The sequence below is a fragment of the Liolophura sinensis genome, chromosome 1 (assembly GCF_032854445.1).
Source record: "Liolophura sinensis isolate JHLJ2023 chromosome 1, CUHK_Ljap_v2, whole genome shotgun sequence".
Classification (NCBI taxonomy): Eukaryota; Metazoa; Mollusca; class Polyplacophora; order Chitonida; family Chitonidae; genus Liolophura; species Liolophura sinensis.
Genome location: NC_088295.1, coordinates 8,566,664 through 8,594,519, shown reverse-complemented (window position 1 = coordinate 8,594,519; position 27,856 = coordinate 8,566,664). Strand labels below are relative to the sequence as shown.

At 38.0% G+C, this 27,856-nt stretch overlaps 2 protein-coding genes across 2 annotated transcripts in view; one reads left to right on the top strand and one right to left on the bottom strand.

Annotated features, from left to right (window-relative positions):
* Positions 1–341: 341 nt before the first annotated feature.
* LOC135471994 (glycoprotein-N-acetylgalactosamine 3-beta-galactosyltransferase 1-B-like) lies at positions 342–12,381 on the top strand. The gene is given in 6 exon segments (XM_064751452.1): positions 342–643; positions 6,199–6,402; positions 7,093–7,203; positions 8,481–8,974; positions 8,976–9,143; positions 11,624–12,381. Coding segments are annotated over 5 exon segments (1,059 nt in total). The 5' UTR covers positions 342–643; positions 6,199–6,296; the 3' UTR covers positions 11,804–12,381.
* Positions 12,382–16,175: 3,794 nt separating this feature from the next.
* Positions 16,176–27,856, bottom strand: part of LOC135472544 (ras-GEF domain-containing family member 1B-like) — a 67,366-nt gene continuing 55,685 nt past the window's right edge. The window contains 15 exon segments of the mRNA XM_064752099.1: positions 16,176–19,996; positions 20,667–20,739; positions 22,329–22,395; positions 22,744–22,800; positions 23,389–23,416; positions 23,601–23,668; positions 24,603–24,698; positions 24,957–24,995; positions 25,412–25,452; positions 25,669–25,771; positions 26,148–26,243; positions 26,466–26,600; positions 27,105–27,191; positions 27,484–27,536; positions 27,539–27,624. Of these exon segments, the coding sequence (XP_064608169.1) occupies positions 19,978–19,996; positions 20,667–20,739; positions 22,329–22,395; positions 22,744–22,800; positions 23,389–23,416; positions 23,601–23,668; positions 24,603–24,698; positions 24,957–24,995; positions 25,412–25,452; positions 25,669–25,771; positions 26,148–26,243; positions 26,466–26,600; positions 27,105–27,191; positions 27,484–27,536; positions 27,539–27,624 (1,048 nt within the window). The 3' untranslated portion in view covers positions 16,176–19,977.

Here is a 27,856-nt window from a genome sequence, read left to right as displayed (position 1 = left end):
CACATTACATACACCCTAAGGATTCCTTCGTCGTCATATGACTGAAAAATTGAAAAAAACCCAAGCACTCACTCACCCACTCTATACAGCCCTGTGGTAATCTGAGATTACTGTGCGCATGAAAGTACAGTGGCGCCGGGCCCTGCACCCCGCCAGGCTGAGCCCAGAGCCCGTTCCGCGCTGTACCTATGGCCTTCCATTGTTATATTTACACAGCGCTGGTAAATGTTCCTGTACATGCTGTCAGTCCGCTCTTCTCGCTTGTCATTGTTTGCAGTTTGGTCTGGGGGAGTACGTGGAGAGAGGGTGTGGTGAGTGAGCTGGCCGTGGTACATGTGAGTGAGAAATATAGAGAGAAAGAGAAGGGGCGGAGGGTTCTAGTGTCTGTATATACCTCTATAGGTTTCCACTGCTCGCCATTACAGCCGTCAATAGGACAATCTAATAATAGCGGGGTAAGCGCATGCCCGTGCTATGAACGAATTCTCCGGTCCAGTTCATTACAGTGTTACACGAACAGCTCGACAGGCCGACACCTCCTATATACATGGAGGATGATTTATCACGTGGAAAGCATGTCCAGGCGCTAGTACTGGAGTATAAAGCACGTAAATGGGGAGCGGGATGGTAACTGACAACACAGGTAAGGTAAACAGGACTTGTGTGATACTAACTCTTCGAATCACCTGCGCTTTCTTGTCACACGTAACCGCTGTTGTTTTAACGATTATACGTTCAGCGCCATTCTCCCATTGAGGTTTCTTGGAGGTTGGTCACTCGATAGATCTAGTACCTGATGGGTAAATAATTCAGTGTCTTGTCCGGCCTGTGACTTGATTAGTTTTGCAGGTGGAGTCGAGAATTGATACATGGCGACCCGGTGCCTTATCCTGTTTTACGAATACTCCGCTGTCAATAATGGCCAATCCCTATATGTCAAGATTGCCGTTAGTATTTGTCTACCATTAGACTTGTATAGATTAAAACAGGGTCATTTGCGCTACTAACATTCTTGGAGACGTTACACAAAGCTATTTAAAGATGAATGTCACAAAATAATTACTTTAAGAATGCCTATAAAAATGTCTAAAACGGCCCTAGTTTTATTGCCATTGCACGATTTCAGTTACTATCGCCATACGTAGCTCCATGTGAACTGTTAACAACGGCGTGTCTGTCATGTATCGATGGAAGTAGGAATTAGCACGAAGTGTCTAATTACGGATATTCGTCACTTGGACTGTCTACACCTTTATAACTGTGGATCATTTACCGGTACGAGATTAAGTGTCATCTATTGACGCAGGTTGTCTTTCTATGCATGTAGTAAGATACATGCAATATCATACGCGTTGGGGGCTAAGTCCGAAGTATTTAGGTCAAGGATTTATGTATCATTAGTCCACTTTTCAAGACACGAAAGTTTGCTTATTTCAAAAAACGTACTAAAAAGCTTGACATACACGGTATATGACCGACTCTCTTTTTTGGCGTGCTTAGTTGTAAATGCGTCGGAGGAAGTGTCAGTAAGTAAACCTATGTCAGATCACTTTATGATACATGTATAGCCCTGAATCTTGTATGGTTTCCTGTCCAGATTATGAAAACGAAAGTGGCTTTATCGCATGCCTGAATTCTACAACAGCACAGATAAAACAGTACGATAAAATTTATCACATTCTGATAACGTTGCACTGATGACGAACAACTTGTTGAGAATATGTCCTGCTCTATGTAGCGGCACTGACTACCCTATATATACATATGGATTTACATACATAGTTTTGCTACACTAGTTATCCCACTATACGTGCACCTGTTTTTACATCATACATCTCAATATGGCAGGTCTCTTATAAAGCACTGACTGAAAAACAGATTCTCTGTACGGCGTACTGGGTAAGCTTTATCACTCTCAGCGGTTTCCTGAAAGACAACTTTGTGTCAGTTCCATTCATATCCCGAGCTATATGTACACACGAACTAAGATTAGCTCGTTTATTCTAGACAAGCTAATTTATTCACGGGTCAAAGTAAGGAAATGAATCTGCTGTCGTGCAGAAAACAAGGGCTGAATATTATATTGATCAGAGTGGAAAAGGAGTTTATTTAAACAAGATTTTTAAGCAGGATCTCTTGAGCTGGCATAACCATGTAAATGTGGGTCGAAAAGCTGCGCTCGTATTAAGTCATTGATGACTTTGACGCCAGAAATGATAGGTTATCCATAATTGTACACCACGATTGTAAACACTAGGAGCTAGGAACTAATATGTAGACATAGCTATGTGAGAAATTATTACATACACTCCACTTTATATGTTACGTGTATTTTACTTCAGATTTTAGACTTGGATGTAATCGGAGAGAAAGCTGTTGACATCGACCGTTAAGCCTGCGTGATGTCAGGTGCAGTGTAAGCCTTTAGATCAACACGTGTTCTGTTCTGCCCGAAACCAAATATTATTGACGTTTCATTAACCCCCACTCGTTTTCCTATACCCGATGACTAGACATCAGGTCTGAACGCATACTCAGAGCATACTACTTCCCAGGTTATAGGGCACATGTGTTGGGAGTACACACATTCGAGTAATGCTACTAAAACTAAACTTATCTTCTCAGTTTGGATACATGCTATTCGATGTGAATGTTGCTTATATCTGCGTTCTTGACAAATATCGATTCAACACGTTACTAAAGCGACTCTTGTCATGGATTAAAAAAGTCATTTTGTTTTAAAAGTCCTTGTCAGTATAAATAGAGCTAGGTCGAGTGTGGCAAACTATAATTAATCTGATCCAGTAATAGTTCGGAGAAGTTACAACCGCTGTGTGGTTTGTTTTATCTTTAAAAACATGTCTGACCGTTTAAATGAAAACTTTCGTTGCAGTTGAAGGAATCAGAAGCCTTTGAAATGCATGACACATCGCCTTCCCTGTTAAACATTGCCTCTTTATTTTTAGGGCAGCAGTCATGAGCTGATGTATTATTAATGCATACCGTGCCCTTTTTACATTGGGCATCGTTGCCACTGTACAGATATGAATTGGTCCAAACAACCATCTGTTAATATCACGCCTTGACAACTTCAGCTCGGGAAGAAATGACCATAAGAGCTCTAATCGATTATCGTATAATTAAGTAGTCATAAGAAAGCAGCCAATGGTGCCCCGCTAACTGTGAAGGAACCAAGAACTCGAGCAGCATTGTAGTGGTAGAATAGATATGCAAATGCCTGTTCAATACGTAATACAGCACATTATCGGAAAGCTTTACCATCCACCCCCCAAATTAATGAATGATTAAGATAAAGAATTTAGATTTAAGAACGTAAACTATACTACCGCTTGCACAGTCCGAAAATTGCCAATTTTGTCGGGATATGTCGTTTTCTTCAATTCACCATGTTTTAATATATTCAAACATGAAGGAATTATTTCACTCTTCTAGACACAAGTAGAGCGTTGAACGCTGTGCGACACCTCTGGGTTCGAAATAACACGTGTTCACATAAATATGTAAGTACTTTTAATATGCAAGATATTTTACTTATCATCTCACCACCTATCTCGTCAAAAAGGAAGTGAATCTAACTTCGGGTCATGGGATTTAGCAAGGATGATACTTGACATTTTAGAATATCCTAGAAAACATCTTTCCACAAGAGTGCATGAGGCCTACGATTCATTCTCTTTCGAAAGGATTATGATATTGCGAATGTTGCTATATGGCCATTCCTATCTGTAATAAACGCCTTTACCAGAAATGGCCTTTATGGAGTTACTTTTGTGATAATTACCCAGCAAATTTGTCGCTAAGAAGAACTCTTTGTTCATGAAACTATACGAAAAGAAAACTAGTCCCCGGGAATTGTTTTGTTTTTCTTGTTATTACACCACCAGCAGGAAGAATTCGTCGGAAAAAAGATCGTTGTGGAGGATATCCAGCTAATGGACACACTGACCTGAAACTGAAGATAAAACTTCCAAGTCTTTCAAGTCCGCATTTCTCCTTCGCTGTTGACTTAACCTGCCTGTAATCTGTATATTAATTAACCACTTTATTTGCCATCTGACGTTTCTTTGCCTCTTTGGTAGTCATATAGGACCACCCCGAGCAGTGATATGATTTGCATGAAGCCTGTACATTTTTAACATCTCACGTAGGTCTCCCAGCGAGACCTGTATCCTGGGATATCGAACAGTGGTTAGCCTAGATCTTGTGGTGCTCTTTGAAAGACGGCATTGATAGCTGAAGCTATGTCACACCTTCTGTATAGTAAAGGGTTCAAATACCGTTAGACGTAGTGTGCAATTTAATTTCCATGCTCTTCTTACAGTTATGAATTCCATTTTGAATTCCAGTATCTTCATGTTCTAACATCACGTGGTAATCACGCGTCGTCATGGTATGACAACCTGCGAAGTGGGCTCTGCACTTAATTTAGAAGATCATCTTTCTGTAACACCAAATACCTATGTAAATTAGCATAAGCTGCCTTTACCCCCAGAGTTCCTGACTGTGTTTTATAAATCGATGTAGCAAACTCGGACTGTGTATATTTTAAGGCTTAAATATTCATTTCAGTCCTGTTGTGAGGTTTAGGAGAGTCTGGCTGAGGTTTCATGTCTCTCGGCCAATGAAGCTGCGCATTTGAATCCAACTCTTGCTGGTTCGATTAAGGAGGTTTGTCAGTTACGTGATGGTGTTTCCTTCAAAGAATAAACATGGTAAAAGGCATCGCCATATGAATGAAAATTCTTGAGTAAAGATTTAAAACCAGTCAAATAAGTAAGCAATTGTCTTTTAGGGAACAGTGTAAGTAGATGCATGTGTGTTGTTCGTGGAGCTGTTTTCTCGATGGCATTATGTGTACGTAGTTTGTCTGATCCTGGTAATACTCCGTTGTAGAAGGTATAAATGGCGTAATTGGTTCCATTATGTTTGATGCTAAATGACTGATGTGAGAACTGTTGAAACACGTGTAACACCTTAAAGACAACCAAGATAATCTCAGCATGGTGCACTGAATGGACAACTCAAGTGCATTCACACGAAATAAGTGTTGAGAGAGTGATTTCTCAGTGTCACATAAAAAGTTTTAAGAAATGATTAAAGTATCAGTAACAACTGTTTGCAATCGATCAAAAGTTTGTCATTTTGCCAATTCCTAACCCACACAAAAAATCGTTCTGCTTGCCGTCTGAATGCACATAATAAGACGAAATCGTCTTGTAAGAAGTAAATCAACCCGCACCAAATTACTCTGTATGTTAAGCCCCTCCTGCTGTCCATTTCGTGAACTGAAACTCTTTGAAAACGAAAAACAACCAGTTAGTGGAACTGACAAATGTTTATTGTGACAGACAAAATGATTTATAAATTGACAAACCACCAGGTTACGTCTTTACAACTAACAAATATTATTATTATTATTATTATATATTTGTTTCAGTGTGTTGTTTTTACTAGGCTATGAAGATTTCACCAACTTCTATCTTTGGCATTTTCAATGTGTATCAAGAAGATGTCATATTCATACAAAAACCGGCTTGTATGGTGGCTTGTACCATATACAGAACCTTGATCATTGATCTCGATTGTCTGAATGCAGTTCTCGATCGCTCTCCCACAGAGCTTTGATATATCGTTCCATCAAATAACAGACTGTCGTGCAAGGGAACACTAAGAACATCTTTGAAAGAAAAACTTTTATAAGAAAATTATATAGCGACCTTAGTACACCAAGCATGGAGTTCATGAACTCGGTATACTTCAGTATCAGCTATGACTAAACAAACCATTACAGTGTGTGAACAGATTTACATATACGTATATACATGTATGTATGTGAGATCGGAAAACTGCCCGTAGAGGCTTGTACGACATTGCTTAATACAAATCAATACATGGGCGTGTCCACATATGGAAGCGTGCCAGTGTATGTTATGCCTAGTTGAATGTTGTTAGGATTCTCAGTACAGGTAGGCCTAAATCATGGTCGTTCCATTGAGAACCAATCATGAGGCGGACTCTGTTAACAAGCGTTTGATAAATGGTTCTTTGGTCTATATTTTTTGGTGAAGATGATATAATTTCGGTTGGAAGTTTTACTTGTCTAACAATTGTAGCTTCATGATTCTTAATTGGATTGGACTGTGATTAATAATCGGTAGTTCTTTTATTCATTCATAGGTTCATCGAAACCAGTCCCTGTTAGAGGACAGATCCCGATGTTGGTAACAGCAGTATCACATAGTTCACCATAATCTGACCGGTTCCTTTCACCCAACATGGCCGTTATTAAGAGACATAGACTACCGTTGCTTTTTCTTCTTGTGGCCTCCACATTCAGCGTAACCACTCTATACATGGGCTATTCCCGCGAAACAGTGTATGGTAAGTTTTTCTTATGGCTTTTAAATGTAAATCTATAAACTCAGTCTTGAATTGATCTGGCCGGTGAAATTAAGTCACGGAGAAACCTTGGGTACGTAAGCGCATCACGTCTGCACTAAACTGCAGGTCCTTTAACAGTGTCACGTGGCACACAAGTGCAAGTCCGTAAAGTAGCTTATACAGAGTAAACACAAAGTGACGTTATCTGATTCATTCCATAGTCACTCTGAACCAATATGATATCCCATCTAGTGCTACATGTATACATTGCTATGTAAGTCCAAAAGATAATATCATACACACAAAAACAGTTTTGGAAAAATGCGCACTAAGGACTGGAAATCTTATTTAAAAAAAAAGTGCATCCATTTCCGTCTGTATTTCTGAAGTATTGTAACTCTAGACCTGTGACGTTTGATAAATTGCAGTTAATATTTTTTACCTAATTCTACTTAAGTCATGATGCCAGTCGGCGTGAAAGTTTCAATTACTTGTGCGTTTACATGGGCAGAAAGAATAAAATCTTAACTGTGGTAAATAGACGCGAGGCCAGATTTCTTCAGATACATGTGAAAATCTTTCAACGACCACACTGTCGTCGGTGCTCTGGGTTTAAACTCTGTTTGCTGAAGTCTTTCGTATTGAATGTTTTAATGTTTCTGAACACCCAAGACAATGTTTTCGTTGCAGTGGAAGACTCGGATGCTCTCAACGATGACATAGCGCTTCACCACGATGACTATGAGAACTACAGAGGTTCAGGAAAAGTCATTGACACTCTGAAAAGACATAGCCATGGAGGTGAGTTCTGCAGGATGTGTGTAAATGACACGGGGATAGCTACGGCGATAACGCTAAAATCTACCCGTTGGTCGTTGTTCAAACTACAATCTATTCCTGCTTTGCCAATGGCCGGAACTAAAATTTCTGTCAATCACAAATACCACCAGGCGGAAGGTTGGGCGTTTGGCCCTGCGAACTTCAGTCTGTTGCCAAACTTATTCTAAAGTGGTGAATAGACAGGTTGGGGCTTTGGTGACACTTAGCGGTCGAGGACGATGGTGAGGCCATCTGTGCAATTTTATGTTCGTTGAACATCACTTGTCTTCCAACAGCATGACGCCGTAAGGCTGTGCGTCACACGTGGAAATGTTCGCCAGTAAGTTACCTTAAGCAACATCGATAAGTTTCGTCAAAGAAGATTGGGACCAATACACAGTACTGACTTTCCTCGATGTGATTCCTGTACACAGTACTGACTAATCTGGATGTGCAAGCTATGATTCCTGCACACAGTACTGACTAATCTGGATGTGAGAGCTATGATTCCTGTACACAATACTGACTAATCTGGATGTGCGAGCTATGGTTCCTGTACACAGTACTGACTAATCTGGATGTGAGAGCTATGATTCCTGTACACAGTACTGACTAATCTGGATGTGAGAGCTATGATTCCTGTACACAGTACTGACTAATCTGGATGTGAGAGCTATGATTCCTGTACACAGTACTGACTAATCTGGATGTGAGAGCTATGATTCCTGTACACAGTGGCCAAACATTCCGTGAAAACTGAGGATTGGTTACGCGTTCAGATTGCATGTTGAGGGATAGTTTATGTCTGTACCTGGCTAGATAGATGGGAGCCATTTATATCCTGACATTGTAAATACCAAACAATTAAAATATTGTAGTTTACCAGATTTACTTAAATACTAACAGTGTGACCTATGTTTAAATCTGTCATGTTAGCTTTAGACACAATTATCGATAGCTGATGGCACTCTATATGAAACACGACCAAAATTAAATTAGATCTGTCAGCTATGTTGTTCTCCATTTCAGTTGTGGACTACTTTTTTCCTACTTCGTTGGGAACAGAAAATGTCACTATGTGATCCTTTCCGCCGTGTTGACTCCAGCAATTTAAATATTTTATTGAATCTATAGTCATGTTTTGTACTATTTGTATCGTATCTATTTTTGAAACAAAGGATTATTGAATGTTTGGAGCTCAACGAAATTTATAGCCATAGCTGTATGTAAATTGTAATATTTTTCTTTTCTTATTTCAGAAATGGAAAAAAATTCTTTGGCAGCTAAATTGTACAAAACCGTGCCAGTTTTGTGCTGGATAATGACGGCGCCCAAAAACCTGGATAAAAAGGCGAGAGCAGTTCAGAAGACTTGGGCGAAACATTTCAACACTCATCTGTTCATCAGTAGTGAGACAAACACTAGCTTCCCCACCATTGGTCTTAACGTGTCTGAAGGAAGACAGCACCTGACAGCGAAGACCATGAAAGCTTTTCGCTATGTGTACGATCATCATTTTAACGATGCGGACTGGTTCATGAAGGCAGATGATGACACCTTTGTCATTGCCGAAAACCTTCGCTTCTTCCTCTCTCACTATAGCCCCCATGACCCGATATACTTCGGATACCATTTTAAACCTTTCGTGAGTCAGGGTTACATGAGCGGTGGAGCTGGGTATGTACTGAGTAAAGCGGCCCTCAAACTGCTGGTGGAAACTAATACTACCAAACTGTGTCGCCAAGATGGCGGTTGCCGAAGATGCGGAGATGGGCAAATGTTTGGCCAAGATAGGCGTGAAAGCCGGGGAGTCGCTGGACAAAGAAGGCCGCGAAACATTCCATCCATTTAAACCCATTGTGCACATGGAAGGCCATTTCCCGGAATGGTTTCTCAAGTATGCGGTCAACAGAGTTGAGAAGGTAATACAAAATGAAATTATTATATATGTTTCATATAAATTTATAACATCTGGGCCCATTTTTTGGCCTATTTATTTGCCTAATCTTTTGGAATAACTGTAATAGCTAGAGCCTCTGGTACTAGGTATAGCTTGTCATATGGTCATTACAGATTATAAATATGGTCTCTGAGGGATTTCAAGTATTTCAGCTTCACTTCCTGTACTAGAATAGGACACGATTTTCCCTGTAGCGTAGACGAACGACTGATGTCTCGTCTATTACGCATCGCACGCTGTAATGTTGAGCCATTCTTAGTTCTTTTTTCTGTCGAGTATATTTAAGTGAAAGATCTACAGCAGACCAATAAGTGGCGTTTAATAAATTGTGATTAACGTCATTTTGTTTAGGAGACGTCTAAATTGCTGCAATGTAAACATTTACACATTAAGAGAACAGTTAGAATAAACCCAGTGAGGTAAATCACACGTCTATCACACAAGGAAGTGAAAAAAGATCATGTTTCAGGCATATGTTATACCTCTTACAACTGCACTGTTTTATGCATATTGTCCTTCAGTAATAGGAAAATTTCGGAAACGACGTCATCCACAAACTTACTGGGAATGCGTAACCAGCCCAGTTCCCTCCGTCCGTCGCCATTCGAACTTTTTCGACGGTTGACATTAGGACAGGAGGCTTCTTAATATCGGGACAAACGCCCCAAGAAGAAAGCTGATTTGAATGTTAGGAATTTGCACAGCCTAATTTGCACGTTTCCCTTATAAAATATATGCTTGTACCTGTGAGGCAGACGGCTTCTCAAAGGGATTCTGACCGGATTGACAATTTCTGCATTTTCTAAATATAATACACACTAACTATAGTTAGCTTTAATATTATCAGTCTATAATGTTAATGACTATACTTTTTACAGCGCATGTGCACCTCCCTGCGCTCAGTTTATATCACTGCCACCATAAGACAAGCTTGACCTTTGCACTCTGTGGGACGCATGGAGGCTTCTTTAGGCTTAACCTCACTACCGGTGTCCTCGCCGGGAACTATGGTCATTATTCATCAATAAAAATCTATGATCACTAGAATGATATTAAACACATTTAAGACGAGAAAAAGGCAAGTGCAACAGGTATTAATAGAAAGAAAAACTGAGACGGAGATTTTGTATTTTCTGACATCACTTACTGCTTCATCATCCCTGCGACCTTTTGTTCAAGATTTCAGTACAAAATTTGCTAGTGGAGTACGTGATGTAAAGCGAAGGTGGGGAGCCACGCATGTGCTTAAGGAGCATGGTTAATGACCTAGTAGTCTCCGCTATGGTATAGTTCAGATCTGAACGTTAAATGGTGGTTAAATGCGTTCGCGAAGCTATTGTAAGAAAAAGTATGTCAGGTATATTTTATTCATGGAGTGTGTTTGTTTAATGTCGCAAAACATGTTTCGGTGGGTATTCTCAATGTCAGCACACTGGACAAGACGCCCCACCAAGCAATCGTACATTGGCATCAGATCACCACCAGTCATACCATGTTATAGTTATCTTCTAGTCAAATAGATAAGGAAATATTAAGACTAACAAGCCAACATGAAAGAAGGCTCAACAATGAAGGAAGTCTCATCAGACGAACAACCTAACCTATACGCAAAATACAATGGTTTTTATTTTTTTAGACTTTTAATTTAAGAGTTAAAAGTAGTCGAATATTTGGATTCTATAGGCTTGGCTTTATAAACCATATATTATGTGTTTGGGTACAAAACGAAAAGTTTTTTCCCAGTCTCTCGATGGTTTATGTTTACAAGATAACTACACCTATTAATGTTTAAAACATTTCGCCTGTTGGTGAATATGAAGTTTAAAAGGTGACTTACCTCGCCACTGTGACAGTATAGTCCATAGAGCCCATCTTACAATTCGTGAAGAATACATTTAACTCTCTGAGAAAAGTTATGTGAGAAAGTCTTTAAGCATAGTTTTCAATTGTTCTCCTGATGGATCTTACCTTACTTTACCTCATGTGTTTAGGCATCTGTCACTTTATAATAGTAATTATGCCCAGTATACACTCAAAAATTGTTGTCTGTTGTATGAGTGATGCTAGAATGTATGCTGTTATTGTAACACAATATTGTGTCATATTCAGCATATTATCCTGAGTGTCTAACAGAATGGTTATGTTGAATTAATGTGTTAGCAGAATGGTTATGTTGAATTAATGTGTTAACAGAATGCTTATGTTGAATTAATGTGTTAACAGAATGCTTATGTTGAATTAATGTGTTAACAGAATGCTTATGTGGAATAAATGTGCGTTATACACGTATTTAACAGAATAATTTGCTGCAATAACAGAATACGTTCTAACATCTTTCAGATAAGAGTTTCTGTTAAATTTAACAGATTAATATTCTGAGTGTCTTCCCAGTCGATTACATGCAATATTGGATAACTGAATGGTTTATTTGTCTGCTTGCAGGGATATGGCTGTTGTAGTGATTACACCATCACCTTCCACTATATGAGTCCAGCCGACATGTATCTGTTGGACTTCATGCTGTACCATTTACGCCCGTTTGGATTACAGCCCGAGGTCCCCAACTCCAGGGTGTTCGCTACGAACCACAGTAGCACTAAAGCTAAATCACAGCAAAACTGAATGGCCATTATCAGGGGACACTATGTTGAGTGGACCTGAACTTAAACATTGATTACTTTCAGCTATTCTTCTGTGTACAGTTCAGACATGAATATATGTGTGTATAAATTTGTATATTGGAGTGGGTGTAAAATAATTGGGTGAAATTACATAATATTTCATATTTTAATTGTTACATGAGGTGTTTCATTATCAAAATGATTTGGTCTGACGCCTTATGTGCAATAAGTGGGCTGCGTCAGTATTCGTCAGGCACCTATAACTGGTAAAGAGCGACCTTTGTTATATTTTTAAATACGTCAATCAGATAATGAAATTTTTAGTATTTATGGGCTTGTTCAACTTGTTGAACTGCCACATATTTTTGCATTTCAGATGTGGTATTTTGTACATATCGCAACGAATATAAGTTAAAAAGTATTATATTAGTGAATGTGTGTATATACATATATTTATCTGTATAAAAAAAAGGTCTAGTGGTGAAATTCGTAAGAGGCATCAAACATGTTTAACAAGGTGTATATGCGTGTATATGCGTGCGAGATCACGTCCGCGCGCGCCTCTGTGTGTGTGTGTGTGTGTGTGTGTGTGTGCATGTGTTACGGTCATACTATTGTATTAGTAGGCAGTGGTGATTGTCAGGATGTACACGTCTCCGCGGTAACCTGGCTGAATCTCGGATGTAGAGATCGCTACCCTAACACTTTCCCAAGTGTAAATTGGCCTAAAGGCACATATCGCGTTGCATTTGTCCCTTTTCACCCTGCCATTGCCAGGAAGTGATTATATAGACTTATGGTGCGCGTGTGTTAGCGTTTATCAAAATCCAAAGGACAACGCCACTCCATTGTAATGTTTTCTAATGTTTTATCAGTATTCTACCCGAAGTGTTCAATAAGAGGGAAATATGACGGTCCAGATGTATATGGCTTGGAACCCAAGCTTATAATGTAGAACATAGAAGTGGGATGTCATCCACATGTTTTGGTGTCAGTGTCATACGGTTCATTTTATAACTTCATTGCACTCGTTCATTAACGTTTATTTAACGTAGGTATTTGCTTCGTACCTAAATGACGTAATATATTTCAGTAATTTTGATGCTATTGCTGTTCGGTCCGTAGACATTGTTTATGGAGTTAACATTCCAGTCTCACATTATAGTCTCAACATATGCGGCATAAAGAATCATACAGGTCTCCAGTTCTTATTTGAGTTCTATCTCACTGACTGTGGCTGTGATATTGTGTAAGATTCAGTTAATGCAGATGTACAGAAGTGAATAGAAGGCTAAGTATCATTGTGTAAATCTGCACGCTTAGGTTATAGAGGGGACATTGGAAATCAGATACATGGTTCGAGACTTTTCAGACGTTAGGTTAGGAAAAAATATGGTTCCGCCAAGGATGGACCCAAACCAATCTTGGGCCGAACAGAATTTTGGCTAAATCTAACGTCAGATCAATCCCGGACTATCCCAAAGACAGTGGCTTAAAAGATAACCTCGGACTGTTCAGCTTCATATATCTTTAATCTTCTGTTGTTTACGTACCGGTATATAGAGTTCTGTTGTGCTTCTTTTGTCTTCAACGGTTCTAAAATCTGTGGTATAAATCGTTTTACTCAAACAGTGTAAAGTCTGCTAATGTGCTCATGTAATCCCATGAAAAACCGTATGCTCCGAAAGAAGCGGGCAGTTATTTGGCTGTGTCTTTCCCAGCATAACTAACCTTAAACATTGTGTTGCATCACGCCTTAACTTAATCTTACTGAAATTCACCTGTACTCATTAAGCTGTCTAGAGGGCGCATATTTCTAAACTATACACTGAGAAATTTATAATGTTTTTTTTAATGTGAATAAAATTATTTCTCTCTATATACTTGTCGCCTTAGTTCCTCACGTAAGAAAATCATATTTCACGTTTCAAGTTGTAAGTTAGCCCTTGGTAAGGTACACAGAGACAGCACATATGAAAACACGAGTCCTGGGAGTCAATAGTTTTGCGGCTTGTTTGCTATTATTAATGACCAAAACTGACCAATTATCCACTGGAAGATTGGGTACAGAGTTTCTGATCAGTGTGATAGCATTTTTGATAAACAGTGCGATTGTTTGACGCTTTCGCGAGTGTTCCCACGACAGGGTGTCGGTCAATCCATCCCAGCCGTGAATCCTAGTCCGATATAGGCCTACGTTATAAATAGCGGGATATACCCTATTCGCTCTTCAACTTTACAGGAAGCTTATTTATATAACGCCTAGTCTCGGATGAGTAATCGCATGTCACATCGGGAATTGTAAGCATTATCTGAAAACCCACATGCATACGAGCCTAAGTTGGTATCAAATGCTTCAACCCACATCTCTCATGTAACCTTATACCTGAGCATTATGACAATTTTGAGCAAACATGACTTAAGAGGTATTTAATCACGTGATCGCCATTGGATTTATTTTGTAAATATACACACTTGTTCTAAGACTAAATATATACATGCATTTACATATATGACGGGTTATCTCGCAACAGAATACGTCAGGTCGCTTTGTTCAACATTTTGTGCCCAATTTGGTTGGCATTATGAGTTCAAGAGCAAAAAAGATCCTAAATATGTCAAAAGTCCTTTAAAGATGGCGGATGATCTGTTGTTATCACCCGTAAGTCTGACTGAAGAAAGCGATCACGACAATGTACCACTTGAGCTTATTCCCTATGTCTCACGCAGTGAACAATGCCTGGGTGTGGTGTGATATCTTCTCACATATGATGACACAATGTTGAGCCATACCAAATGTTGTTCATAAGTGCATTATTGAGATTGCAACTCACATGACAATACCACTCAATGATAAATTCTTTATCATTAATTAGTCCAGAACGAACTGATGAGCATTTAGTTTTCCTTCTCAACGAATTTACTATTGAATTTAGCCCACGTAGCGTGAGCAAAGATCTTCATTATTCAGGGTCTACTTTAAAGGGCTAGCAACAGGTGTGAAAGGAGATGAAATACAGTGAGAGTTATCTCCCCCAAATCACGTGCATCGCACATGCCATATTCCTGTGCCAAATTTCTGAAGAAACATATTCTTAAGTTTCAAGCTGGACTGCACATCAAATAAACTCTTAACAATTTAATCACTGACTTGTATGAGCGATACGCCAACCAAATTTCTGTTCCAACATGAATGAACTTGAAAATGCGTCATTATTTGGGTTAAATGAGAATTAGTCTGCTCAAGATGGGATAAACCTGGGACTAATATAACGGTTATATTAGTTCCAGCTAAACTTAGTAAAGACTACAAGGTTTAAGAAACCATCCACCACCCTAGTTGAAAATCCATTCCGTAGTTCAAGTAAGCTATAAGAAGTACAACTGTGCAAAACGTCGTATATATACTACGTCAGAAATATGCCATCGTCCCGACTGACAAAGCACCCGGTAATATATCATTATTATCTCACTGAAAAATATTATTGTAAAGTATTGTTGTAGAGGGGTCAAACATTGGCGTCCCATTAGTCCAAAATCCTGTCTATACTTACTCTTTAGTTGCCAAGATGTTTCACATCATTTTAAAAGATCACCAAATATTCATCAAGGAAAGGAGTATTTCGCTTAGACTCGATGATGAAGATCAAATAAAAAAAAAAAGGGGGGGGGGGTGTTATCGATCCCTGTATACATACAACGCTGTACTACGTACGTGGGATTTCAACATATACATTGCACAGAACCGTTGTTTGATCGGTCTGTACAATAGTGGAGTATCGGATGGTATGTGTTTTGATATGCCCTACTGTTATCCACAAGGTACCAGTTAACGCATTCTGATGTTTCGTATTCGACATTTGTTCCATGGGCAGTTTTGGTGAGGTGGATGAAATCTTAAGGGAACAGCACATTTCTTAAACCAGGCGTCGTACAATAGCAAATGACCATATCCTCCGGGGGCGTTTTTTATTCAGCTGAGCTCGTATTTATTAACAACCTCAGACATAAATTACATCCGATTAAAATGCCAAATTCAACACAGGCGAGAGCTCAGATTATGGCTGGTTTCATGTTCTGCAGTAAAAAAAATCAGTGCACAATTTTTAAGCTTCCTAAAGCAAAATATTTTAATTTTAGCTTTTTGACACCATAATCAAGAATATTTCACTTATACGACGGTGGTCAGTGTTATGGTGAGAGGAAACCAGGAAGAATCCACGACCATGCATCTGCACTTGCTGACAAACCTTCCAACGTACCGCTGGACAAGCTGAGTTTGAATTTTTGAATTAAGTTTTAAGACGTTTGACAAATCACCTAGCAGTTACATGTGTATACCATAACAAACGAATGACAAGCAGAGAGTGGAGGCGAAGTGGTTTATTCTGAACATATAATTATATAAATATACATATTGCTATCAATGATTGCTGGTTGTGTGTAAAGATTAACCTCAGTTAGACGCAGGGTCTGTGAAAACAGTAAATTGGGTCAGGAAGAATGATTGCAAAGATTTTTCCAGGGAAAAATCCAACAGCAGATCTCTGCACGTGGAGATCTCCATTCAGTCAGTGTATAAAAATAAGGTGACAATATACATTCCAATGATAGTCAGATGCTGATGCCAAATACGTAACAGTTTTTTTATATATAAAAATAAATAGCATTAGCATAAAGCTAACCATTTTAACACCAATCTAAGAGATTCCTCATAAGCACTTTGGGTCTGTTCACGAATTCTCTACTCCAAGTAAACCAGCTCTTCACACCATGGAGGTTAAATATTCTACGTCAATCTTTGTACACAATGCCTAAAAACATCCGTGCCATTATTTTTTTTATTTTTTTTTTGGGGGGGGGGGTCTTTTTTGTTTTTAACGCTTTTAAACATGTATCAGGTGATCCGAAGGAAACTTTATCAGTGTAAAAACAGGGCAAATGTGACTTACAGACAATTTGAAAAGCAGCTGAATATAATAGGCCTTCTGTTTTCGATACACAATAGGTTACCACACATCCACACTTTATAACACGCATTCACAGACACAAAATTTAATTTGAATAAAATGTTTTTTAACCAATTCAAAATGCAGGAAAAAGTCTGTGGTGAAGTCCCTAAACCAATCTACTGCCAGTTAAAATCAGATCGCATGTTTGTTGCTGCCATATTTAAGTTAACTACGTCAACTAATACTATATGCAAGTAGCATACAAAGGTCCAGACACCCAGAAAGTTCAGTACTAAACGTGCAGACACCCAGCAAGTTCAGTACGTAACGTTCAGACATCCAGCAAGTTCAGTTCCAAATGTGCAGACATCCAGCATGTTCAGTACGTAACGTTCAGAAATCCAGCAAGTTCAGTACGTAACGTTCAGAAATCCAGCAAGTTCAGTTCCAAATGTGCAGAAATCCAGCATGTTCAGTACCAAATGTGTACACATCCAGTAAGTTCAGTACCAAGTGCTCAAGATTAAGTTTTCACAAACATTGACAAATGTACACCACAGTATCAAAGTCAATACCTCATCATACACACAATTCAATTCTTTTACTCATCACATACACATATTTTAATCTTCTATACTGGCTTACATTACCAGGCACATATTCCCTGTAAGCATGAAGAACGGACTAAGACCTTATATATTTTCACCACTGGAAGAATGACACTTTGTCCTCTACTAATGTTATCATTGCAAGGAAGAAATATTGGATTCTGTCACCAATGTGAAGGAAACTATGAACTCTACACTGTAAGAGTGAAATATTGGCTTCTAACTGCTTCATCACTGCTTAGGAAAAAATAAGGGACTGTTTTTTGGAAAATGTAAACTGGATCTGTTTTCCACAGTGTACAATTTTTCATAGATGCTCTGTTAAGTTACCGCATACAACTCAACTGCATTGTGTTGGCCTTAATGTTATTAAACTTTCTTTGTTTTGAAGAGACTCAGAACTCCATCAACACGGTTGGGGGAGTCAAAGTGCAAAATTGTAAAAGCTACAATTGCATGTAGGCAGAAAAAATGTCATTAACAATTAATGCTTTAACTAAGCTGCACACTAATGCAACAACAAAGACACTATCACGTAAAATTATCAAAAAGAGAAAACTACTTTGTCAAATTAGCACAGTTGACCAAAATAGAGCATTACAAATTCTTATTTACAAGGAATGTCTCTTAACAAATGGAAAAACAAAAACGAACAGTACACTAACAACATCACAAAGTGCTCCAGACACTTGATATGTATTTCGAAAATTTAGCTGTTTGTTAAATAAAACCATGAAATGAATGTGCGTAAAAACTAGTGACCAGTATTTACAGGTCGAACATTTGGATACAGTTAATAGGATAAAGATGATAAAGATACCGATTGCACAGAGATGCTACTAGAAGAGACTTGGAAACTCCACATTATACATCTTCAATTGAAATTCTTTGTTAATGAACATCAGTTAAATCTAATTTACAAACTGGTGCTATTGGGAAAGAGAAATTTGTGTTAGATGACGCTTACAAGTTGGTGCTATGGGGAAAGAGAAATTTGTGCCAGATGACACTTACAAATTGGTGCTATGGGGAAAGAGAAGTCTGTGCTAGATGATACAAAAAGCAGACAATTTTTCAAGGCTATATTAACTTTTAGCCATGAAAAAGGAATAGTGAAAGAGACCCGCCAAAGAGAAAATATATCTCTCAATCTCATGTATGTAACATGTTTCTTATATTGATGTAAATATGTACAAATAAAGGACATAGCCTTTTAGAGGAAATGATTTATAGAGTTTAAGGCTCAACACAAAAATCATCATAAAAGTAGACAAAAATGTCAACCAATGAAATCCGACACACCTCTGTGGAATGGTGAATTAGAGCTATGACATTTATACATACAAATATGTACACTGTACAATGCAGACGAACAGCAACTATGCCTATAGCATTTCAACTTGTCAAACAGAAAAAAGCCCAGCTGATCAATTTCTGTCTACAACACAATGAATATCTGTGACATACATCAACACCATCTGTGCACTATAAACAATTGTAAGTAAAACAGGTTTTACCAAATTTGCCAATCATTGTCTGGGTTCATTCTCCAGCAAAACAAGCACTATTTCCAGTCAAGAAGCACCATCAATGTCAAACTGAACAAAAACTGACCAATGTCTGGTATGGTCCAGCCACAGACTGGTCAAGATTTCAAACTCGTTCAGTCCAAAGGTTTTGTGACTCATGAGATTGTAAATTGCATTCACTTATAAAGGGCTGACAAGACTACAGGCAATACCTTTAGTCTCCTTGCTGGCCACAAAAAAGTTGTGACAGTCAGCAGTCCAGATGCATTAAAGTAGATTTCCCTCTGTTCACCAAAGTTCTCAAACTAAGTTTTGACCTTAAATGTACACTTACATCAGGGCTCAGCTTAAATGTACATGCCACAATGCACTCCTCATGATTCTGTCAGTGAAACTTCCACAACATCTTGGTCATGTGAACATCACCTCACACATGAAGGTAAAGCAGAGTTCATGGATCACCTCTACTGAAATGTGGTGGTGTGAAGAAAGTAACATTAGAACAGAGGATAACCCAGATTTTCAGCCCTGCTGACGCCGTTTCTAAAGAACTGCTGGTTCTATCCACAACTGAGATCTTCCCTCCAATGTACTCTGCCGTTCAAATTGCCGTTCAACTGTAAGCTGACAACATGGGCTAGCTAAGTTAGCATCTTTCTCAGGGTTGACAATCCGCTGTTTCAATGGCACCTCATGTCATACCAGAGCTATCCTCTTGCCCTTTGGAATGTATCAGCCAAGCAAGGTTTCTCAGGGTGTCTGCCTTCTTAACATAACATGTGCAATAATGATCAAACAATAACAGTCATCTATTGATCACCCTGTTACTGCTTGTGTCCAGATGCACACTGTCTATTTCAGGAGGCACAGCTCTATTGAGCTACCTGCCACAAGTCTCTCTGGGCCCAGATGTACCCTGTCTATTTCACCAGACACAGGTGTGTTGATCAACCTGCCACCCAGATTTGTCTGGGCCCAGATCACATTGTCTATCTCACGAGACAACTCTATTGAGCAACCTGCCACAAGTCTGGGCCCAGATGCACATTGTCTATCTCACGAGACACAGCCCTTTTTACCATCCTGTCACAATCCTGCCTGGGATCTGCCAATAAAAAAAATAACTGTTAACAATAAGTAAGTGAATGAGACGGCATATAAGACAAATCAAACAGCCTTGATGCTACACATCAATTCTGTCGAAATTTATTCTTGAAAGAGCTGGAGTGTGTTGTAACTTTTTTGATTTGATACTGCATGAAGTAGATGTACATGGACAACACACTTCTTTGAAACTATGCAATGCCATTTGAAGGGTTTCACATACTCTGCGGAAATCATTTCCTATTTGTACACAATGACTATAAAGTTATCCTACATTCACTGTCGTGGAAGAGTGGATTTCTTATAATTTCAGAAAGTTCATGTGTAAATATGGATCACATAAGAAAACTATTGTGCGCTGTTTAGCTACAAAAGGAAAAAATATACTTGTAAGACATTTTATTTATATCTGCATTTGAAAGTTTTTAAAGTCAAGAATTAAATATTCAAGAATATTTATCTGGGAAATCTGATTGCTTGGAGTAAAACCATGACCTTTTGCCAGGTACCAATTATACATTCTTATCCAGTCGCAGTTGAACCAGGAGCCCCATAATGGGTCAGGTGCTCATCACATGTAGTGTGTCCGAGGCTTTAAGTGACAGAACCACTGATGTGAAAGAATGGGGCAATACACCAAAATGTATGAAGGATGCTTGTGTCATACTTACTTCAGTTCTTTGTGCCTTTCTTTATCAAAGTGACTTTCTGGTGCTTCACACTCAAACGAGGCCAGGGACAGGGCTGTGGGCAAAAAGAACAGCTATATATATGTCACTATTATGCAGATCTAATAGCCATGGTTTGACAAGACAAATACTTCAGAATACTTCCTGGCAGTTCTAAATTGTACTTAAAAGTTTACTGAACACCATTGAATAAACGAAAATTAATTTTAAAGGAAAAGACAGCACCCGACTAAAACATATTTCAATCGAAAGCAGGATAGTCAAGCTTTCCAAAAAGTATATTACTTCATTATTTTAATGAGATTTCACCGAATAACATGTAGAACAAAATGACAATACTGTAAAAATGGCTAGTGTGAATCGAGGCAGCCATCTTGAGAAATATATCCAATCAAACATGTAGCTATCAGGTTGCACAGCATTAGCTGTGACGGAGCCTTCACCGGTTTAGTCCATGGAGTGAAATATGACAACACAGACAGACCGCATAAAACATCATTTTGACATCGTTTACAACAATTTATTTACTTGTAGCCGAAGGGCTATTTCACACAGTGTTGTATTCAATTATTTGTTTGATTGGTGTTTTCCGCCCTACTCAAGAGTATTCCACTTATGCGAGGGCAGCCAGCCAGCCGAAGGTGAGAAGACGGCATCACTTCGCACAACACTTAAAATTAATTAAATCTTATGATATAGGCTAACATCATTTCTCTGAAGTTATTAGTACTGAAGCAAATTTTTTGTCTTTCTTGTATACAAGGGATGTTTTTTTTCTGTTTTCCTTCATAAATTACAGTAAAATTATTCAACTGCTGTGTTTAAGCTGAGGTGCTTTCTACGACATCCGCGATAACTAGGTCTGCACTGTTCTCATCTTAGAGGCCACCACTACAAAACTGAAGCGTAAAATCCAGCGACAGTCGAATGCCTGGAATAGCCTCAGTGGCGCTTAGATTTATTTCCATTTGTTTCAGAATTGAGCATAGATCTAGTTGTACAACAATCCTATTGTAATTTTGTAAACAATTAACAGGGGTCTGTATAAATGATACAGTAGGCCTACTGTATGAACAGTTCAAGCAGTGGAATAAATATCCTTCCAGTATGTTCGATTTCTGAGAAAGCTATTTATCACTAGGATCTTCATCGCCAAAGTCCACAACTTTAATCTGCCTTGGCTACTGCTCAGACTATTCCACGGAAAATACCTTCAAAATTAGAGAACTAGAGTATAGGTGATTTCACAATTCTGTCGATAATGGAGACGTGCTGAAGCTGTGACAACACGAAGTTTTACTAAACTTTTACTGGGTTGAAAAAAAAATCAAAAAAAAAATTTAATGCTGGTTTAAGGTACGAGGTAGTCTTTTAGTGGACATAAACATTATGCATGGTGCTGTCTTTCACTGTGAGAATCTCAGAGCTCACATGTAGGGATTCTTGTGCAAACAGAACATAAGTACAAATATATGCAGAATCTGTGAATTGCAAGCTCCGAAATTTTTTGGAACTTTCCACATATATGAAAGTTTTATATACATCTAAAATTATCATTTCATCTGCAACATTCTGGTCTGTTTACTCCAAAGTAACAGGTACATCCATCTACACAGATGATAACAATAAAAGCTTCTAACTTACTTGTTTCACTGAATATTGGTGTTGTCAAAAGATAATGGAGAATCTCATTGTTTCTTTCAAAGGGACACTGAAAAATTAGACATTAAAGAAAAATAAGACATAGGACTACACAAAGAGCAGAATGTATTTTGTTTCTTATTCCCACACAGGGCACATAGTAATATATTGTTATACAGCATACAAAAAAAGTATACTTTGTAGTCTACTGTTGGAAACTAATGACGGACATTTACAATTATTTAATTTCCAAACAATTTGATTGTCTCAATTTTTTTTACACCTGAATTTATAGTGAGTGATTATATATTCAATTACTTTATCTGAATTTTACAGTGCAATATTATTTACATACACTCACTGTTTTAGCTGCTTACAATGAAGCCTAACCTATACTGAAGCACAATAAACTACTTACAGCCACCTGTTTCCATGTGATAAGATCAGAAATCTGCTTAGCAAGCTGCCAGAATTTCTGAAATTGAACATACATTACTATATAATGGAATTCCAAACAAACAGCAACTATGACAATAGGTTCTGCTTACATAATACAAGTTGATACTTTCTTTAGTACATCTACCAGATGTCATGAAGTGCTAATTACAAAGGAGGAAATTCCCACTTCAAGCTAAGGAGCTCATGCTGCTAAGTGGTAAGGAGGTAATTACGGTCAGGTCAAACAAACGGAGTCCTTATTTCATTACATGAACATCACATCAATGCAATTGCTAACTAATGAAATCATGTGGCCTCCGTGGCTGAGTTGGTTAGCGTGCTAGACCCAGAACACTCTCACCAATGCAGTCGCTGTGAGTTCAAGTCCAGATCATGCTGTCTTCCTCTACGGCCATATGTGGGAATGTCTGTCAGTAACCTATGGATGGTCGTGGGTTTCCCTCGGGCTGTGTCCAGTTTCCTCCCACCATAATGCTGGTCAACGTTGCATAAGTGAAATATTCTTGAGTACGGCGTAGAACACCGATCAAATAAATAAATAAATACTAATGGAATCAAGAAGTGTATCTCAAGACAAAATCATTATCATGTAAATAAAACTTACCTCAAAATTGACATTCCCATTGGATAACCTGAAATCAAAACACAAACCATTGGGAGTGTATACAACTAGGACTCTGTGTGCAGTTTCATGTTTATGTCTTGTTCAATATATTTGTTAGACAGCTTTCACATAACATCACATACACATACAGGTCTACGCGCAGGAAGCTGTTATCAAGATGAGACCAAATCAGAGTCTGAATGACTCCTTACCTGTTTGCACATCCTTCATTGAGGAAGTAGATGTCCTTGACAAACAGACTGAAGAATGGAATGACAATCTGAAATGGAATGGTAAATCTGTCAATACATCTTCAATCCATCTTCAAACTACTGATTAATATATCCATTTTACATGAAAGTTCTCAAATACGGCAAAAGTTCATGACTAATTCCACTACGGCAGAAGTTCATGACTAACTCCAATACGGCAGACGTTCATGACTAACACCAATACGACAGAGGTTCATGACTAACTCCAATACAGCAGAAGTTCATGACTAACTCCACTACGGCAGAAGTTCATGACTAACACCAATACGGCAGAGGTTCATGACTAACTCCAATACAGCAGAAGTTCATGACTAACTCCACTACGGCAGAGGTTCATGACTAACTCCAATACAGCAGAAGTTCATGACTAACTCCAATACAGCAGAAGTTCATGACTAACTCCACTACGGCAGAAGTTCATGACTAACACCAATACGGCAGAGGTTCATGACTAACTCCAATACAGCAGAAGTTCATGACTAACTCCACTACGGCAGAAGTTCATGACTAACACCAATACGGCAGACGTTTATGACTAACACCAATGCCAAAAGTAAAATGCTCCTTGTTGGAACAACATGTCCCTGTACATACATATATATATATATACATATATATATACAATAATTGTGCTCCTTTTAACTTTAACATTAAAATATATGAGCCATCCCAGCTGAAGTAAAAGGGAGAGGATTGTCAGTCTTTTATATGGGCAGGTCTAATATTATTGTATATGAGAGACTGTCATTTGAACCCAACTTTCTTTTACATGTAAAGTCTTGAGGCATTCCATTACAATTAATACTTCTGTGCATTACACAGCGGAATGAGAAGGATTGAATATCAGCTCCCTGACGCGTAAATTCAAAGTTCCAGATCACCTGGTACATCTGTCAGTGTACCTTCCAGATGTGTTTTCAAGAAGATTAGAGCCGTACTTACCTTTTCTCGGTCATCCACAGCTCCTCTTGACCGCCACATGGCTGCTTTCAGAGAAGACCGATAGCTACCAAAGTTGTTAGAGGGATCCATTTGGTGCTAAAATAGTCATGTATGTACGTCAGCATTTTGTTACAGTTTTCACAGACAATAGAAGTATTTCATTAACAAGGCATCAGTAAATATAAATAAGTATTTAAGGGTTATATTTATGTTATAAAATTTAAATGAAGCACATAAATATCCAGTTTTTGTGATATGTCAGTTAGATATCTGTTCTGGAGCATTCATTCACAGCATGTACATGTACACAGTCAGTTGGTTGTTAAACTTAAAATAACAACATTTCTGACTTACCTCTAGGATTTCAAACTTGTCTGTATTGACTTTTGCCCACTGAAAGGAGAAAAATATACAGTTTTCATTCATTTATATTAAAATTTGTTTCATTATTTTGCTCAATATTTCATGTGCTTTATTTGTTCTGTCAAATGTAAGTTCTGTGTAAACTTTTAATACACATTTTCTTAACATAGGAATATTTTGCAATGACACAAACAAATCATTTTCAGTGTCATTTTCATGACAATGGTTTGCATAAATTCCACTGAAAAAAAAATCATTTCGTCGCTGAAAAGGTTGAAGATTCATAATATCAGAATGTTTTTTCTATGATGGCATAAGCCTTCATGTTACATTGGTTTAATTTTATTTCCATTTTTTAAAGATTTTTAGATAGAACATAATTAAATACATAACACTTGTCACTTTCACATGTGATATGCTATATGAAGGGCAATGTGACTACTTACTGTCTTCTTTAACCTAGCCACAGGGCTCATGTTCATCCCAGCTGAAAAAAAAAAAGATGTTTGATAAGTTACAAAAAACATTTACACTGAACTGGGAGCTCAACATATGTTACATCAAATGAATATAAACAATTACAAAACTGGCGTAAGTATTTAAAATAGTTATGAAAAGATCAGTAATGCACATGTTCCTGATATGTTCATAAATTTTACCCTCCCCCTCCATTAATTAAAAGCCCCCCAATTAGTATACTCACCAATAATAGCCATCAAGGAATTAAAGTTTCCAATATTAATACATTCTTTGGCAACATCTATGAAGAATTCAATCATCTTCACTCGATTCTTCTTTTTTAAATGCTGTAATACAAAAAAGAATATTAAGTCAATACTGATTTCAATTCAAATGTACCAATTTAATATGCATCAAACTACATCTGCACATAACAGCTTAATTGACAAGCATGGTATTTATTTATTCATTAAATGATGTGACACCGGTAGCTGTTTAATGTCATACTCAAGAACTTTCTACTTATACAATGCTTAAGGGAGTGCCCTGTGTAATCCATCGAGGTGTGACAAGTTATTGACAAACACAATTTCCATATGTGATGCACAAATACGTACATGGGCACACAAGTACCATCAGCTGGATGACAGGTACAGATATATATGTCCATGTATATAAACTGTAGCAAACAGCATTTCAGAATAACATCTGTGGTTATCTTACCGTGCAGATCTCTGTGGCCACCATATAACTGACCCTGTTAAACCAATGCACATATGCCTCCAAGTTACTTGTTTTCTTGAGGTCACGGAATGACGTCTGAAATATCACAGAAATTTAAACTTTTCATAGTTGTAAAGACATGCTGAGTTTTTAAAATAATTAAAAGCATGTTTTGGGCTGCTCCCCTAATAAAATAAACAAATCATATTTAGATGTTCTTTTACTTTACTTTAAACAAAAAAAGAAGAAATACAACATCCCATAACAAAAGATTTACCAGCACGAGAAAGAATGAAATTTGTAACAAACTGAGTTTACCTCAGAGTCAAGGGAATCTTTGGAGAAAGCTTGAACAAACTCCTCTGGGCCTATCTGGCTCAGTCGCTCTAACTCGATGTGGGTGAGTTGCTGAGCTAGCTGTAAGGGACTGCTGCAAATCTCCATAATGTCAGTCTTAAAACAAAAGAACAGTTGTATTTATATGACAGGAAGTCATCATTAGGTGTGATTAAACATATACTGTGTCTTCCTTTGGCAGGGTGAATCCTTGCGGCCACAGTGTAGCCGCCACTAAAGAATCATCCTAAAAAAAAACACAAGACATGACACCCCATCCAATCACATTACACTGACATCTCTACACCTCTCAGTGCTGAGCGCCAAGCAAGGCAGCAACAAGGAACATTTTTGAAGTCTTTGGTATGACCTAAGTCAGGTTTAATGCCAGGTCTCCCGACTTTGACTTTGAAACAGTGATTATAGGCTACCAACATGGTCAAAACACAAAAGAGATAAGATAAAATAGGACATTTCATTTAAATTTGCACAAATTATGAAACTCTCATCATGATGTTGATGACATTCAAATGGCTAAAGTCTTATGTAACTAGATATTGATTAATGTTATGGCTGAAGTATCAAAGTATGAAATGGACTTAATATAACAGTGACACTGACCGTGGGTACAATACTGGCTTGGGATTTCTGAATGACTTCTGCATTAATCTTCCCCAGGACTTCCTCATACTTCTGTAATCCAGTCAACTGTCAAACAATCAGCAGAAAGCAGTTTTGTTTTAATGACAGAATTACCAAAAAACATGAATACTCTTCTAAAGACAAATAACCTGTTGCATGTGCAATTTTATCCTTAATCTACAAACAGCTAGTTTGGGAGCTTTTTTTTGAACAATAGATAATAAAACATAGTCTTAATTAACACCTTAAGCCAGGCCAAACTTTACGATTTGCAGCTAGCTTTCAGAACAACCATAACTATACAGGCATTTCTGAAAATAGATTCATATGAACTTGGAAACTAAAACCTATATCCTACCCTGTTGAAGAGATTGTGCATTAGATTGCCGACTTCCTTCCTCAGTTCTGGTATATCGCCACAATGCGCTGAGTGATGTCCCGCAAGTGTTTCATCATGCGCTCATCTCGGAAGTCATAGGGGAACAGCTCAGTCCATTCACTGAGGAAACAACACGTGCCAATCACTAAGCATTTCAAGGCCCAATCAAACAACATTCACAATCAGCGTATCTTACTGAGCATTTGTTAAAATTCATTTCAGTGAATTCCAACATGTGAAGAATCAATGAAGTACAGTGACGAAGAAATGAATCTGGTGTTCCAAAAAAAAAATTCTAATAAGTTGTAAAATCAAAATGGTAAGTTTTATTTTAAACATTTTAGCTGACACT